The sequence below is a fragment of the Vollenhovia emeryi genome, unplaced genomic scaffold (assembly GCF_000949405.1).
Source record: "Vollenhovia emeryi isolate VEMERY1.0 unplaced genomic scaffold, V.emery_V1.0 DF939125.1, whole genome shotgun sequence".
Lineage (NCBI taxonomy): Eukaryota > Metazoa > Arthropoda > Insecta > Hymenoptera > Formicidae > Vollenhovia > Vollenhovia emeryi.
In genome coordinates this window covers 793,591-812,149 of record NW_011967241.1, presented here as the reverse complement: position 1 = coordinate 812,149, position 18,559 = coordinate 793,591, and the positions used below count along the sequence as shown (strand labels likewise).

The window sequence follows — 18,559 nt, the reverse complement described above, 5'->3', positions numbered from 1 at the left end:
TAATTGCGACCGCGAAAAATCTTGCTGCATTGGCGTATGTATTGATTTACGCCATAAATAGCTTTCGACCAATCACATTATGTTCCATCGGATATATTTGTTAATTTACAAAATACATTTGAAATTTTATAATTAATGTAATAATTGTATTAATATAATTATTCATATAATATCAATATAATTAATACGATAAGATAATATATTTTGTATACCTGTCGTCGTACTTTTTTCTCACACATTGTAAACTTTTACTTCAAGAAACCAAATTGGTTTAATTAAAAATGTTATTATTGATGATTAATATTAATTAATTTATTTATCTACTGTTATTATTGTATTTTATTTAAAATAAGCATTGCAGAATAGTTCACAAGATAAATGTAAGCTTAATTTAAATTGAATTAAGCTCACTCGATTGCATAAATCAATTTAATGGCTTAAATTTAGCCTCACGATTAGTCATAGCTTATGAACGGAAGTTGACGTACTATTAAATTCGAGTTCAATTAAGTGCCATGCACTTGAAGTGTTGATTGGAAAGCGAGCAGAAATATTTAGATGCACAATTGCATTCAAATTCTTCAATTTCAAATTCTCATCCAACTTGTGGATTGAAGACATCCAACGTGATCTTCAAAGTAAATTTTTAGAGAAAATTCTCTCTCCGTCTTTAAAATTATTCACCTTTCATCAAATTTTTGTTAAGAAACAAAAATCCAAGTCGCAAAGAAATGTGCCATTCAGCCATGACAAAACAGTGTAGAACCGGGCATAAAAAAAAAGACAAAGGAAAGAAATTTATGCAATTTTTTCCACGATACACATCAAAACGATATTCGACGCCACTCTATAATTTACCTGCGATATATCATTTTTCGCAGTGATACGGGCGCGCGGGATAATTCGCGGGAGTCACGAAAGGGCTCAAAGGGAGCATGGTCGTGCATCCGCGCACACGATCACGGCCGCCGTTTTTCCTTTGTGCCGGTCTTCTTCGTCTTTCGTCCAATCACGTCGCCACGCTTCGCATCTCGGCCGCCAACTCGCCCTTGTTCCCAGTCAATGCACCGACGGAGTCTTCCGCTGGACGCACACCTGACTGCGGCCAGCGTAACCGCGACGATAACACCGGCAAGGGCGGATTATCGTGATTTAAGCTACGGGAGTTGCTATGAATAATGCAACGTCGCGCCAGGAGTCGCACGCCATGAAATTTATACGAAAACGCACCGCGCCGTCCTTTTTTGTCAACAATAATTTTGTCAGCAATAAGTCGCACCTCCAGTCTCGCGTCCCCATAAAAATAACGTCGATAAGACAAAATTATTCGCCCGATGGAAAAGTTTACCTAATTTAAGTTTATTTAATGATTAATTTGTATAATTGACTCGCGTGATTATTTGAGTGTTGCAATTATGGAAATTGTTGTAGCACGTTTTAATAGGACAAATCCGTCTTTCTTTTAATCGGCTAAGATTTTGAGATATCGATTGCGATTTGCAGAAGAAACCGCGATTTCCTTCCGCGAAACTTTGTTGGCATTTTCAATTATTGTTTACGGATCGAAAATAAGCGAGCGGCGAAACACGACGACGTTCCATCTCATTTAACCCATCCCCTTGACTTCACTTGACCAAGTGTCAATAAGTCGTACGCCATGACGAGAACAAAATTCACCATAAGAAATTTAATCTCGGCTCGCAATGCTTTTTAGAATCGGCAAGCTCCAAATAAGGTAAAACGCATCGCATCGCCGTCGATTTTCGTCGTAAATTAAAGTTACTCTCGTTGGCTGATGCACGATCACTCGAGGCACACGTTATCGAGACACGAGGAAAGAAACATTTCCCACAATAACGCCGGCGTAGGTTCGGCAAACGCAGGTGCGACATGCACCCGCGGTCAATAAATTCCTTCTTGTGCAGTTGCAACTACGCCTATATATAGGCTGTCGAACGCGGGACTTCGATGACGTATATCTTACCGAACTATTTCCAGTGGCTCGTCGTAAAACTAATATTGGTGTCGTAATAAGTTGCGAGTGAGTTCGACGGGTTCGTTGCACCGGAAGTGTCGTGTTCGTGCCTTAACTCTTTCGTCGGGGGCGTCGGGAACTACGGAATCGAGGCAGTTTGTCCGTCAACGATAAAAAAGGCAGCCCGGGGAAACCGTTCTCTCTTTTATACGGTGTTTATCATCGCTATTGCATATCTAGTCATGAACGGTAAGATCATTTCTCCGAAAAAGAACTTTCTGCGAAGCCCCGCGTGCGGATTGCGAAGGCACGTTTCATGAAGTGTTGGCTTGAATTCGTCGGCTATTATATGAATGTCATTTTTTCTGCGGCACCCGTTACATCGTAGGGAAAAGAAAACACGATACCGCTGTGGCGCCGCATTACTCATTATGTTATTAAAGTTACAATTGATCGTGATGCTCAACGAGCGCGTTTTTTATTCACCCGCGCAATTCTGCGAGATAGCACTAATTAATTTTGAACGTCCTATTCACAATCATTACAAGGAACGAATGATATACTGACGCCGTGCCGTACCTATAATTAGACTATCACGCATTTGTCACCACTCGTATCAGTTCTATTTACGTTCGACAACACGATTATTCTTAAAATCACGCAACCGAGATTTGGACTAACATTACATTTGTCGTGCGATAAATTTTTACGCGTTGACTGGCTGCAGAATAGGCAAGTTGTCAAGTCTCTAGAAACTTCAAATCAACTCGCTTAAAAAATTTGTCGCATAACAATAGTGGCCTAAGACTGGACAGTTATATTTGTCGTACGACAAATTTTTCAAGCGTTTCGCTTGGTCCCAGGATAGAATAAAGTTCTAGAACTTTATTCTACCCTGGGACCAATCAATGTACTTAAAAAATGTGTCGTATACGACAAATGTGATACCAGCCTAAGAAAACGCATGTACAAACGAGTAGAGATAAATCTCAATGATGACTTAATTTGAGGAAGATAGAATGCACTTATACTCAAATTCATGAATAATAATATTGTCTAATATACGATCGAATGGATTGGTGGCTGCCTCATCCATCCCGACACCCGATACGTAGTCCACAGGCGCATATATGCCATGGCGCTGGCGCTGTGGCTATTATTACGTTGTTTAACTCATAATACGCCGTAACACGTACGCTACTGCACCGTGTATTACAATCGTTTACGCGTTTCAACGATCCGATTCGCACGTGTGCGTGTACGAAGCCGGCGCTCACACGTGCGCGAGACACGGTACGCTGACCGTCGCGTCGTCGTGTCGATGCACCACCATGTACGTACGTCACGCGTAATGCGCGTTTGATCCGATTGGTCAGGACAATGGAACGTATACTTATCGAGCTGTAAGCGTATCGGTAGTTTAATTTCTTCCAATCGAGGATCTACGTATTATCTTTTTCACAATGCTTCTCTAATGTTTTCTGCATTATCGCATTACGAGATGAGAAGGAAATAGAACTGTGACGTCAGACGTTTTTAAAATATAAGTTACAGCCCAGATCACACGAGTTAATTAAAAATTAATAATTCCTGGCATACAAATTAAAAGTACACAGTGTTTGCTGTTATCTAAATAAAATTATATAGATTATCTAGATAAAATTTTAGCGTCATCTTATCTTTATATACATAGATAATAAAAATAAGTATTATCTATATCTGCATCTTAGATGAAAGAAAGTGTTATCTTTACTAAATTATCTAAGATAACGTACAGATAATTTGGTTTAGAGCCACATAAAAATACTTAACAGTTACACTATTTAAATATGGATGGCGTTGTAGACCATGCATTTATGTGTGAGTCATATAACTTAACCTGAATATATTCTATATCCCCCTTTATAATTTATATTTTTCTATAATTTTTTCATAACTTTTTCTACTGCGTTTACATGAAGTCTTAAAAATATTATCTGAAAATTATCTAGATGAATCATTATATAATTTTATCTTTTATCTAGATATATTCAAAACGAAATCATCTTTATCTTATCTAAGATAAATTTATATATTTTTATCTTATCTTTATCTAGCTAATTTTAAAATCATCTATGCACAACACTGAAAGTACAGACGACTAGTGAGAGATATTTGCACTTAGCCGCGTCTCCTTTTCCCTCATTCTAAGTCGTCATCCCCAAACTCTGATTTTTTTATTTATTTTAGACTGGAAACTTTGAAATACCTGGTACGGTAGCGATTCGATACCGAATCTTTTCTTTTAGATACGGACTCCCGTCTCTTCCGGCCGATCCGCTTTGGACCCTCGTGCCGCGATATTTGTATGAGACACACGCAGAATTTCCGGTTGTTTTGAGTCCTTCGTATAGATCTCATCCGGTCAGCTTTTGAACATCGGACAGACGGTCCGTTCTCCGGATCAACTACTTGCATCCTATTCAACGCGATCGTTTGACATGCAGTCCTGTGCATCTCGTCGGTCGACTTCCAAAGGATGCAATTCACTCCTATATTATATTCAGACATTTAAATTCATATTTAAATTCAGACATTTAAATCCGTATCTAAATTCATAAAACGTCGGATTTCATTTATTTACGTGTTCCATTGCAGGCAGCTCCCTCTCCGCGGCGCGCGGGCTTGAATAACATATTTTATTACACCGCTTATATTTTATATCAATTGTAGTTTTTCGTTGGTCTATTTTATTGCTTATAGTCGCTGTTTCAGATGCTCGAGCGAAAGTCAATTTCATGGTTATTCGCGCTGTTCACCCCCTCATTTCGTTATTCGCCGTCAGGACATCGGCATATAACGACGGGCTTCGCCGAGGAATAAACGAAGCCCACGCTTCCTTTCGATTCCCTCTACGAGGAAGAAAGAATCTCGCGGCGATAAACCGCGCCGAGTCCATAAAACGCCACGGATTGCCAGGGGTCAGTCGCATGACAGTTATCGTCAGCGGTGCCTCTCGTATTATGCGGCCGAGGAGAGTCTCTCCCCCCCCCCCCCCCCCCGATTATTATGAAATAGCAACGGGAACCGAATCGACGTAGGCAGTGCGGCGCGGCGTCGAGATGCGGCGACGCCACCGAGCCATCTGGCACACAGTGCTCCCATTCACTCTTTCTTCCGACGTTCCGACCACCCTCTCTCCCGCCCTTCATCGCCGTCGTGTAGTAAGTTTCTTCATTCGGCTTCCCCTTTCTCGCTCGCCGGCGCGCCGACCGCGGTATATCGCCGCGCGATATCAACGCTTGCGGAGTCGCCGCGATAACCGTGTTTGCGCTGGCTCGCTACGCGTGGAATTATTGCGACCAGAACAAACGTTACGTCCCGGTGGCCTTCATAGTGCGTGTAATGGCGATCGGTACGATAGCGCTTGCGACTACTTCTGTTTGCTCGAAGCTTATACGAAAACGTGTGAAAACACCCGTATCGTCTGGTATCGCCGTAAACGGAGGATCAGACAGATAGAGGAGGAGAAGCCGGAGGCGCGCATTACAAAATTCTGTGCCACCTGGGTTCTCTTTAAAATGCACGTGCAAGAATCGACCAGAGTACGACAAAGAACCGCGTCCAGAACGTATGCATGGCGTTCTCTTGCTATGTGCAATTCACAGCCGAAGGAACGATCGGAGCAAAATAAATGGCCCCGTCCAAATTTCGCGTCCTTGTCGACCGCCATCGATGGCCGATCAATGCCGCTCCTTCACGCGATTCCACCGCAATTCGGCATTCACATGATTCGCTTTCACCGCGATATTACGCCGTGGCATCGTCGACAGAAAGGACGATCTGCGGTTTCACACCGCGGTTAAGATACACGCACGCGTCCGCCCGTCCCGGGCGTTAAACTTCCCAGAGTCCCAGCGAAGGGAACCTGTTCGCACATCATTATACTTTTGGCCGAAGCGAGTGAATATCCGATCCCCGGGATCTCACATTACTTCCTCGCGAGAGGAAGAATTAATCATCTCGTCCTGTGTCCCGTCGCACTGTGTAATTTTTCTTTCGTCAGGCCTGTCCGCAGTTGCGCTTCCTTCCTTGCTGTACGCCGCGAGAAAAGACGTACCGTTACGAAAGTGAACTTTAAAAACCCACTTTTCAGCGTAAACAAACAGGACGAACGCACGCTTCGATATTTCAGTGCTTGAAGTAACCTACGGATGACAAATGAATTGTTTAAAGGCTGCCAAAAAAAACAACCCCAATGAAAAAAATTAAGTTGATCCAATTTCATAGTCGAGCCTGTTATTACGCATGCACTCATTATAGTAATTGTAATAGTGAAACCGATTTAAAAAAAGTAAATCTCTGTAGCATTGTTTAAAAGGGAAACGTAGTTGTGCTGACGTAAAATACGAACAGAACCTAAATGTCTTTTAACTCTTTCGATCACCACGTACCACCCCTTCGCGCCTATACCACATTATGCCGCGATGTTGGGCCGTTATTATGCGAGAGCCACAAAGGCTGACAGAGCTATAGGAATTTTAAGTGTAACAATCAGCATTGTTCGGCATCGCACAAACGAGAGGCTTCGACCATCTGCACTGGAGGCTCGGACCGCAATTGTCGGCCGGCCAGATGTTGAGTGCGCGTTGAACATGGAAAACGGATAAAAAGATCTTTAATAATTGTTGAAACAAAGACACGAGCACGAGTGACTCACGAATGGTTGCATAATGCCAATTTTGCAAGCGACCACCTGTTTGAGAAATGATTGTGATCCTATTTCGAAATATGCCTTTGTTCCTAAAACTTCTACGTGTACCTTGACAAAGCTGCAACTTTCAATTTACTTTTCTCATTTGTCTCGGCTTTGCGAATTTATTGAGTATCCTGCGAGTGCCGTGGTTTCGAGAACATCCAGGAACGTTCCGTTGCATATTCAGCGTGCGATACATTTTTTTTTTCACTGTCGTGACACAACATGCGCCAGACGCACGATGATCTTTCGAGATACGACAGGTTCCGATACTTTCTCCGTATGAGTAATCAAGGACATTGAAACGGATTTCCAGAATGCAATCTCTCGTCCTACGCGGTGACACGGTTGGATATTTCGTAGTCTCGCGGTGACACAAGACCTTTTGACGCTTTGGTTGGCAAGTAACCGACAGTATACTGCAAACGCATTGGCACGCATTTGCGCGCGATAGTGTGCACACAGTGTTTGCTGTTATCTAAATAAAATTATATAGATGATTATCTAGATAAAATTTTAGCGTTATCTAATCTTTATATAGATAATAAAAATAAGTATTATCTATATCTGCATCTTAGATGAAAGAAAGTGTTATTTTGACTAAATTATCTAAGATAACGTACAGATAATTTGGTTTAGGGCCACATAAAAATACTTAACAGTTACACTATTTAAATATGGATGTCGTTGTAGACCATGCATTTATGTGTGTGTCATATAACTTAACCTGAATATATTCTATATCCCCCTTTATAATTTAAATTTTTCTATAATTTTTTTATAACTTTTTCTACTGCGTTTACATAAAGTCTTAAAAATATTATCTGAAAATTATCTAGATAAATCATCATATAATTTTATCTTTTATCTAGATATATTCAAAACGAAATCATCTTTATCTTATCTAAGATAAATTTATATATTTTTATCTTATCTTTATCTAGCTAATTTTAAAATCATCTATGCACAACACTGTGTGCGCACAAGACCGGAGACGCCAACATTATTCAAATGTTCCCCGAAGAATTCTCTCCGCGAACCATTCGTATCCGTCTCTTCGATTGCGGTTATCATATTATAACAACTGATTCCGGAAACTAATAAATCCACCACAGAAGCTCCTTTCTACGCTAGTAATCTGAACGGGGTCATCAATATTAATCAATGCCTAGTGGTATTCCTTTAAAAAGACGACGCATTCATGTCTCTTTCAGAGTTTTTACTAAAATTGTACGTATAAAATTGTTGCGTCTTTATTAACAAAATGTCACCGACGACAAAGCGCCACTTCGACAGACACAAATAAAAGCGTACAGACTATTAAAACCACCACGAAATTATACGAGTGGAACGCCATCGTTCTCTCCTACGGGATTATGACTTTCGGCCGCGAATTGAGAAACTTTGACAACGGTTTTATATCTCCCTTGCGAATTGCAATTTATGACCCACGTCGTTTCTACCGTTTCACGTTCTTGCGCATTATCGAGGCTCCATTCGTTTTACGAGCGTGTAAAACGTCTAATTTAACGGCGCGCACATCGCGCTTTCGGATCGCCCAGGTTTAACCAGGCAATAATTCGCGGTAGCGTGAATGAGCGTTCCTCGCGGGATGAGCACTTTCGCGTGCGCGAGCGTGCGGCCGCGCGGCTGCGAGTGCTTTCGCCAGTAGCCCGTGACCAGTGCCTCTCCGACATTCACGGCTTTACGATGATCCTCATGAATGAAATTCATTCTCGCTCTCGTTTGGAGACGGAATTCCGGAATTCTCTTCGGTATCGTGAGTTTAATATAAAAATGCATATACAATTACTTCTTCGTTAACCTTTTTTTTATCAGAGTCCAAGTAATTCGAGAATAATGAAAAGACATTTTTCTGCATTCTGGAGGAGCAAATCACCGATAATTCTCTCGTGCCATATTGAGAAATGCTCCGCAACGTGATGAGATCATCCGCGACAGGTCGCGTGGTGAATCACGTAACGTCTGCTCGTGAGACATACCGATATTTTCGTACAACGCTGCGGTTTCCCCGCGTCTGCGTCATGTCGCGTATAATCCGATCGTGCAAAACGCTGAGCGATCGTCGAAGCGGACTTGAGATGCGAACGGACGTCACATTGCATAATATGCCGATTATCCCGGGCGTTAAGCAACGAATTCCGGTTCGCCGCCGCCGGCTCGAGTGTTAAATCGCGGATGTAGCGCTACGCTATTCCCGCGTGATAATGGTCAAGCATTTCAATTAGGAGTTATCACGCGGTGGCATTCAACAGGACGAGAACGCTCAGTCCGGGCGGGCCGGATAGGTTTTGCCAAGTGGGGAAGTCCCGCCGAAGAATCATCTGTTATAGTTTATTCTAACCGTCGAACCGTTAACAAACGTTGCGTCATTTTATACCTTTAGCGCTGCATATTAAATGACATTTTCTCACGGTGTCTCGCTGGGCACAGAGAAGCGACGGGTCCTCCATTTGATTATTTTCTTTTGTCGATTTTGTGGCAACACTATTTCAGGCAGCTGCTTTAATCCCTTCGAAGCATATATTTCCCGGCTTTTGTGTCCGATTACAGAAGGAGGTAAATTCGGGAATTATTTTTGGAGACCCAGCGAGATTTCCGGTGGCGATCAATTAGCGAAAATAGTTCAGCTTCCGCTCGTTTCTTTACGGTATAGTGGATACTTTCTTTATAAATAAGATGGTAGAACGGCTTCTCCTTCTCGTTTATCTGCTATATAGCGTCCCGGCTCAATCGGCGGTTCTCTACTGTCTTATCGGTGGCCGTTTACCCGTTTTTCCACGAACCGCCTTCGTATCCGTAAAGAAATAAAACTGGTGATTAGCGTAGCTCGTAAGAATAGAACGAGATTCAAGTGTCGAGCGAGATAACGGCGCGAGCGCGGCGTAACTTTTCCCCCTACTCGCAGATATTCGTCGCGAAATATGAATGAAACGATTGATGGATTCCCGCGGAGGTTTCGTTCGCGGAACGTTAAATCGCCGCATCGCTTGAGAAAATGTATCTGCGCCTATGTCGTTGCCTTGGGGAACCCACTCTTTAAAGATCAATGAGTGAATTTTCACTGAAATCGGCGAACAGCCACTGATTTGCAGTAACTGCAAATCAGCGACTATTCACTGTCTTCAGTGATAATCCACCGATTGACTTTTGAAGAGCGCATAATTGTTCGAACGTTTTGTGCACGTCGTGCGAGAATGAGAGAAAGCGCGAGCCTTCTTATATTACATTATAATATTATTTCCTGTATCATTATACAGACATATATTTATTAAACGAAATCGCTAGAAGTCTTTTCAATAACTGTTCTCCGCGAGTAAAGAGGCGATTGTCTTAAAGTTTTAATCGATAACCGTGACGTTTCCGTAATCGATTGCTCTTATCACACGCACGGAGGATCGCTACTTGTTGTTGTGAGTAGTTAACGTACTACACTTCCGGCCGTAATCTTGAACTTAGCATACAGTCATTCGTTTCTTCCCCTGGCGTGTGATAAAAGCATTGCGATACAGCGAACCTCGCGATAATATTTCCACGTTTTCGAGGAAGAAAAGCAATTGCGACCTATATATATCCGGAGGATTACGTGTCTGGCGATGTTTCTGATAAAAAATCTTTATCCTTCACGCACGATCCGGCGTCGTCCGGTGTGGGTGTAAACGAGATCAATCTCCGGAGAGATCATGGAGCACGTTATCCCAGAGTTACATCAACAACGTGGAATTCCTCATCGTCGATGATGAAAAACTGGGGTGGCTGCGGTTCCTGCTTTTTACCGTGGCCGAAGTGTTTTCGTACGGGCGGCAGTGTGTTTGCTTAAGATCGTCCACTCGGTGAAGACTCCCAAGCCTCCGATCCATCCGAGCAGAAGAGTTCATCTCTCGTCTTCCCCTCAGAAAATGCAGGCGGATAATAATCTATAATTATCTTCGGCGTGACAGAAGGAATGACGCGCCGCGCGTTCGACGCTCCGTAAATAGTTGTTAAACATGGCGACAGAACCGGATCGCGGAGTCAATCGGCACCGAAAGATTCCCAATGTGCAATCAATTGGGGAGAAGGAAATATTATTTCCATCGGAAAACGCGACTTGTCCTCGGACACTGTACTGCTCCGCTGTACATTCCGCATTATCAAGAAAATTATCCTCGGATAATGGACAAGGATCCTAGGATGAGGCTGTATCCTGATTACAGGCTATTATGAGCCGCCGTTCATCATCGTACGGGGCTTCTTCCACGGTGGAGAGCTTTGACGAAGACGTCGCCCGCTTCTTTTTTTTTCTACATCTCTTCCACGCGTTTCCTCCCGCGCCTCGTGTGTCCCGTCATGCGGGCGAGGCGGCACGTAATAATTAACGCAAACACACAATTTTTATTGTGTACTCTTCGTCCCGGCTTCCGCGAGCGGGAGAACCGGAGCAGGAAGAGAAAAGGCAACGTTGGTCGTGAATCCACATCGGCGGAAACGATGCCAGATGAATGTCCCTATTCTCACACGTACGTCAGTATAATCGCATCTTGTACCTGGATGTCCTGGAGGAACCCGAGATTAAGTTGATTACGCGAGTGGCGAAATAATGACCAATGATTCTCGAGTAAATGCCCGTGTAATTGCGAGTCTGAGGCGGCGCGGCCGCTTAGTAGAGTTAATCGGGATATATAACCGTAAGAGAAAGATATCTCTGCTGAATATCTGGCATTGCTGTCGCACGATAGACAACTGGGCCGTAAGAACCTGATCAGATTCTTGATCACAAGTTCTGGCACAAAACCCGAAAAAATTCCGGTTTGTTTTCACAAGCGAGCGAATTTTAACTGCAACCATTTTGGAGATATTTTATAATTAAATTATTAATGGGGGCATCCGGGCACGACGCGTCGTGCAATGGCCATGCCGTTGACATGTAACGAAGTTTTTGCAGCTACACGCGGCCTTGGATTGCGAGCACCTCGGCGCGAATAAGAGGGGCCCGCTACATTGTAAATTCGACCTTCCTCGAGTCACCGATGCGAGAAACGCTACTCCGAGGGAATTACGGGACAATGAACGTTTTCGAAATCTACGCATGAGTCCTACATGTCGTGCTGGAGATGATTTCGCCACCTCCGATTATCATCTCCGAGACGCGAGCAATTTATTTCCTCTAAAAAAAAAGTTAGGTACAATAGTCAATTGAAAAATGAGAAATGGTTCAGATATTACAATTAAAAATATCCAACGTTTGTAACGAGGATCAGAAGTGATTGACAATAAAGAATTTCAACGCGGTACGCGACGAACAGTCGATATTTCATGAAAACTTGTTGAAGCCGGGGTAATGAAATGTATAGCTTATCGAATCGTCCAACAACGGATCGGAATCACAAAGAAACGGGAAACGCGGCGCCCACCGCGCCGGATATTGCAAGGGGCCAGGACAGGTCCGGGACTAAAAGCGTAACGAAACACTCGATCTTGTACAGTACACGTGGTTCATTATCTTAATGCGCTATTCGGTCAATTTGACGATTTAACTTCTATAAATATCGAAAATTCAAAGATTGAGAAACGTAGAAAGGGTTGAAAGTAAAATAGATTCGAAACGGGAGAGAAGCAAGCGATGGCGCCCCTCTCTCTCTTTCTCACGTGTCTAGTGTTGCAATGTTAATTGCGAAAAATATGGAATTCATGTGTCGGTAATTGATCCAAGGCCCTCGGCAAACGCACCGCTTAGTCGCGAGCGGACAATAAAAAACACTCCGCGTAGACCGGCAGCGAGCTCGATTAAGTGGATCCACCATGGCTACCGCAGCTCGTTTAGTTTTTCACCGCGCATTGTGAGTACGGTTGCAATATGTGTGACACCATGGTATGCGGGGTTCTCACAGAGAATCCTCGGTTCCAGCAACAAAAACTGCGGTACATATGTATCTTGCGCTCCGAAGACGGGGGACCCTCCCCTCTGTCCCTGCCTTTTATTATTTCCCACAATAAATAGAAGATACTTCTTGTCCCGATAAAGGCACTTCCAGAATTTGTAGCGCCACGAATATCTCATACTTAAAAGTTCAATCCCGAACGATCACGATCGTACAAAGTATTGTGTTCGACGTCGTCTGCGTGGATACTTGTTAGACTAAATACAGTTATTGCGATTATAATTGGAATGCTAATTAAATATCTACACTTCGTACGCCATTAAAAAAGTATTTATAATCGTATACAGAGGCGCACACCACACGGTATCTCGGACGGGCTAACGGAAGCGGCTGTACACTCTGCGACGACCTTTGCAACCCGCGTGCGAAACGGGTCAGACAGGCGTAAATACAATGAAAAGTCTTCGCCACACAGGCCTCGAAAAGAATCGCGCGTGTAATATCTAGAGCTCGAGTGGAAACGAGGATAGCGACGTTTGCGCGAGTACAGTAAAAAATTTTTTCACGCGCCGACCTTGATTATAATCAGGTGTAAAATTGCAGAAATGTTTTAATCGCCTCAGAAAATTCCTGCTTTGCCGCTCGCGACCGCGGCCGCATTATTTTGTTCCCGTGGAAAACGTTCGCGAGAGACCGCTCTCTTCCAGACAGTTCTGTCGCCGTGAGTTACTACAAAAATCATTATTTGGCCGTGAAAAAGAAATAGATTTAAAAGAATGCAATAATTTTGTTAAGAGTATTTCTTGGACGAAAAAGAAGATTTCGGATGTCAGCAACGTTCGCGAGAGACCGCTCTCTTCCAGACAGTTCTGTCGCCGTGAGTTACTACAAAAATCATTATTTGGCCGTGAAAAAGAAATAGATTTAAAAGAATGCAATAATTTTGTTAAGAGTATTTCTTGGACGAAAAAGAAGGCTAGATTTCGGATGTCAGCATGTGTTCAGCGGTCTGTGCAGATGGCAAAGAAAAATATACCCTGCCTAAACGTCCCTTCCCGAGAGATGAAGTCTCTCTCGAGAGAGAGTCATGTTTCTGTTCGCGCAAAAAGGGACGCGAAACCGCACGACGTATCGCAGTTACATTACAGCACGGACTTCAGAAGCCGTGAGAAATAATTCGGCTGTCATTGAAACAGATCCCGACCGCAAGAGTCACAAATGTTCCGAATATTCAACTTTATAGCGCAACTATTATTTTAACATTAACCGTTTGAGTTATTGGAGAGTCGCTACAGTCAATATTTAATAATATTAATCGTTAGAGACTAAATCTCTCTTATGTTGTATAAATAAAACTATTCGTTAATATTTAATATTTCGTAATATTAGAAGCACTTTATCGCTGATACCGTGGATCATATATTTTAGACAGACCAAGCCTCAATGTAGTCTAGGCATAGAATTCCATACCTCGGAATCTAAAAATAAAATAATTTTTTCCGAAAAAAAATTTTTTTTTATATCATTTACAAAAGTGTTTTAAATTCGCGGTGTTCAAATGAGCGATTAAAAACATACTTGCGTTCTACAATGCTTCGGAAAAGGTTGAATGATTCTAGTATTATCAATATATACCGCGATATGATCGAAGAAATATTTTTATTAGCGGGCGTAACTTAAAAAAACAAACATTTGCCATCGCTTGTAAGAAACAAATTATAGTTATTTCTAGTTTACGTTGGTTTAACTTTACCTTTCGCTTCCAACCTTTTGGTTAACTCAATGGTTAAATCATACGTCTTTGTTTTCCCTTCAAATTGGACAAAGCTAGACATATAATTCAACTATTAATTAGCTTGCCGAGAGGTTGGAAAAGCTGGCCCTTATTTACTTTATTTTCAACTCACTCGCCTCCCCCGTCACCAGGGCTGACCAGGGCTGAGGAAAAACCGTAATGACGTCCCTGTTTAATCCATCACTTGATAATTACGTTCAAGACGAAGGCACGACACTTTGTGTATTACAGGACGGGAATAATCATGGATTAAATATAACAAATCCATCAGGCGCCGTCATGCAGATACACACGTGGGCCAGCTGTTAATAAGTACCCAGAAAACATATTGCTCTCATTTTCTCGCTAAACCGCTTTACGTCACTTAGCAGACCGCCCGCGAATGCCGTTTTGTTCTCCTCGTTTGCTTTATTGGACGCAACATGACTGCTTTTTGCACTCTCCCGCGTTGTTCTTAATCGTCTCCTACAGGCGACATGAAACCGCGCGCGTCGCGCGTTGTGCTGTAATAACAGCCCTATCGTGTCTTCATTCATATTATACGTCGGTTGAATTATTGCGTTCGCCGTCAAACGAAAATTATTCCAGCATAATCTTCACGTACTTATCGAATAATTTTCCCTCGCAGGCAATTTGTTACGATGCAAAATAAATGGCAAAACTTCGTCAAGAACGTTCGCCGGGGAGCGAGCTTAGTCGTGAACGATATGGGGTCTCGCGGAATCCCCGGTTTCCGTTTCCGGATTAACGATTCCACCGGAGGCTCCCGCCGCAAGCAGCGAGCGTTGTGAGTGTGGTGGGAAAATAATCACGGAGCACTCACCTGCTGGGGCGCGGTATCAGCCGGCGAGAAGCTCGACAGGGCGGTCAAGGGTGCAAGGGATGCGCATGAGGACGCTCTCGAGGGTGGCGGTGTGTGACCGGGGGTGGGACTTCCGCTTCCGCAGCTACTCGCGCCGCCGCTGGAAGAGAGGCTCACGCTGTCCGCCCGCCCTCTCCACGGCGAGATCGACACGTGCTTCAGCATTCCTCCTTCTTCTTATCTGGAATCAGGATCCACGGATCGTTTGCCGTTAAATCGCGAGCGTTGAACTGGGGGGGGGGGAACAGTGCAGCCAGTAGTACGACTATAACCGGCTATAAATTTCATCTGTTGCTCGATTCCGATGGATCGGCGCAATTGCGACAATCTCAATTCTCTCATTTTATCTCGAAGATGTTTCCATTCGCCTCTTTATCATATAATTATATTCAGAAAGTCGATTTACATTAAAAGATCCTCGTGGAAGATCAGCGAAGTAATAGAGGCTTTAAATCGATACGCAGCGAGCGATATAGAGAATTTGTAATATAAGCCGCAATGGATAGCGATCTCGCGATTTATCGCGCATTTAAAATGCAAGACTACTTTTAAGGGGCATTGCAAGCAAGACGAGTGAAATTGTCGTTCGAGTTTCACCCGACGTGGGCTTCCACCTCGCGTACTCTCGATAGCGTTTACTGGAAGTCGCATGGGACAGCCTACATTTCAATTAATCTCTTTGTGCGTTTCCTCTCGCAAGGTCGCAGAAAAACCGTAATTGGCGCGGCGGCCTTTCGATAAGTAGTGTCCAACTACTGTGATTGCCGGGCTGAACAAACGTGGAAAGTGGCAGGAAGCTAGCTTATGGAAAAACCGGACGCTCCCAACGGTACACTTTAAAAGCGTCCGTGTAATTTGACGTCGGAGTGAAACCAGGCGGTTGCAGTGTCCGAAACAACGTGCCCCGCACGCCTACCTCGTGAAAAGCAAGGAAAAGCCTACGCGCTCGAGTAAACGTCAAAGCCAGCCGCGGATACAGAAGCCAGAAGCCCGACTTATGCGTACACGGAGAGAACTTTCTCTCGAAATTTACCCTGAAAATCGTGTAATCGTGGAACAACACTTTATTGCTGAAATGTATGGTGAAATTTCAAAAAACTCGTTATAAAGTTTTTGAAAATGTTCCACATTGTTCCACGATTACACACATTAAATTTTCAAAGCAAATTCTCCCCGTATAGCAGACGGATGCTTTTCCGCTAGCTGCAGGATGTTGAGAGAATTTTATAAAAATAGTTCCTTTCTTTGTCTTTGTTATCGCCTTCGTTATCTGTACTATTCGCTTATCGCATTATTCATAATTCATAAAGTATAAGTGTTATTTGTATTGTCGCATCATATTATTCTATAATATATTTCCTCAAAGAATTCCCGAGAAAAAATGGAACAAATTTATTATATGTCGCGGTCGTGTGAAACTTGACTCGATTATATCTCACAAGATCTAATTCCAACGTCATCAGCTCTTCAGAGATCTGACACTTTTCTTGAATGTTCGAAATTCCATTGAGATCTAACTAAATGTCCTGTTAGGATGGCGTTAGAATTAAATCTCATGGGATACAATTAAATATTTTTTCCATTTTTCCCGGGTTTTGCATAAATTAGAAAATGAGGATTTCGTTATATTTTTTAAATACCTTAAGTTAATAAGCAATAAAAAGTTCTGCGCGTTTTTCTCAAAAAAATTTTAAACAGGAATGCACAATGCGTATTAATTGTGCGCTGCAAAAAGTTTTCCGTTTAGAATTGTAATAGGAAGCACTAGTGTTTCCTGCGATGCATCATCGACGGGCCGGTGTGTTGCAGTCACGTGCATCCGAAGGACACATCGGCGCATTATTACAGGCGCCGCGGGAGAGGCGGGAAGCACTCGTGTGCACGTTTCTGATTTTTAACGAGAGGATAAATAAAGCGGTACGTGGTGAATATCAAATGTTTCACATTACTTTCTGCGTGTCTTGCATACTCACTTTAATTAAATTCACAGTCGAGCGGGTCTGCGCACTCGCGATAGTCCGGGCGTCAATACGCGCCAAACATTCAGAATTGACGAATGCGCGGCATTGAAGTCACCCGGTTTCACCGTCCTAAACCAGACGGCAGTCGATAACGCGGTGGTCACAACACACCAAGCGGATTCACCACCGGTCACAATCGCGCTGCGTTCGACGGAATGCACGAGCGGAGACTTTCGGCGCGCATTTCGGCATATAGTTTCACGAGAACGAATCGCTTCGCGCCCGTCACGAAGCGTTCCCGAGTCGTTGTTCAACGAGACATAACGAACGACGAGGCGTAACGAGAGTCCGTTTTCTCGAGGGAAATTCGACGGAGCTCGTTGGCGAACTTGAGATATCAGAGTTCGGCAACGCGCGGCGATAGCTGCACCGCGGTGTGCGCTCCGCGAGCGTTCGGTCGCGACTGGCGAACGCGCGCGAGTAAACCGGCATAGTAAGCGTTCGCGCGCCGGCGAACGGACGAGGCAGAGGAAAGAGAACGACCTTCTTGTGTAGCGTACGCGATTGTGTTGCCCGTTCGTCCGTGTAGGCGCCGCGCCTTCGTGTGCGTGCGCCGTGGAACTGCGGGGGCGACGACGCGTCGCGACGGTACCTGCGTTTGCCAAGAAGAAGGGCGTATATCCACGGACAACCAGGCTCGAGGAGACAGACCCTATTCTCGCTTCAGGATTCTTCCCTGTGTCGTGGCGCCAGGGATATGAAACCCGGGATGCGAAGAAAGAGATTAATGAAGTTGCAAATTGAACGATCGACCGCTCGCATTGTCGGTAGAAATCGCGGGGCGAACGAGAAGTCAAGAATGCACAAAATGCACCTGCTACACCGTCCTTTTCTTTAAATGGTTTTCTGGTCAAGAGCTACTGTGGAGATATTTGAAAAGGTACCAATCCGTTCGGGAAAGGCCTCAAGAATAAGACGAACGAGGGACGATCCCTAAATCCGTTAATTTTTTATCGTCTGTTTTGCAACATGTGGTCGGGCGTTACATGGAGCAGTAATGTACCTGCACCCACAGAAAAAATTTCCGGAGCCAATGTTGTTACACTTGAGTGTATCATAAAATAGAATCGATATAGGAATATTTTAATTTTAAATGAAAAATTCTAAAATCTAGAATAAAACGATAGTACGTATCGTCTTTTGCGAAATATCGTGGTGCCAGCTTCGTGCGTTGTAAGACGGAGGGAAAGTTTATTCTAAACGCAAGAATATATAAACTTACATTTATAACACGCAGTTTTACGTACGTTATATCAATATCCTGGTAATATTTCTCGAGTTTAATGGAT

General features: G+C 43.5%; 1 protein-coding gene across 1 annotated transcript in view; it reads right to left on the bottom strand.

The window, feature by feature from the left end:
• Positions 1–17,815, bottom strand: part of LOC105569198 — a 34,787-nt gene extending 16,972 nt beyond the window's left edge. The window contains exons 1-2 of the mRNA XM_012025422.1: positions 17,223–17,815; positions 15,211–15,430 (exon numbers count right to left, since the gene is read on the bottom strand). Of these exons, the coding sequence (XP_011880812.1) occupies positions 15,211–15,414 (204 nt within the window). The 5' untranslated portion in view covers positions 15,415–15,430; positions 17,223–17,815. The remainder of the gene's footprint in view (positions 1–15,210; positions 15,431–17,222) is intronic.
• Positions 17,816–18,559: the final 744 nt, after the last annotated feature.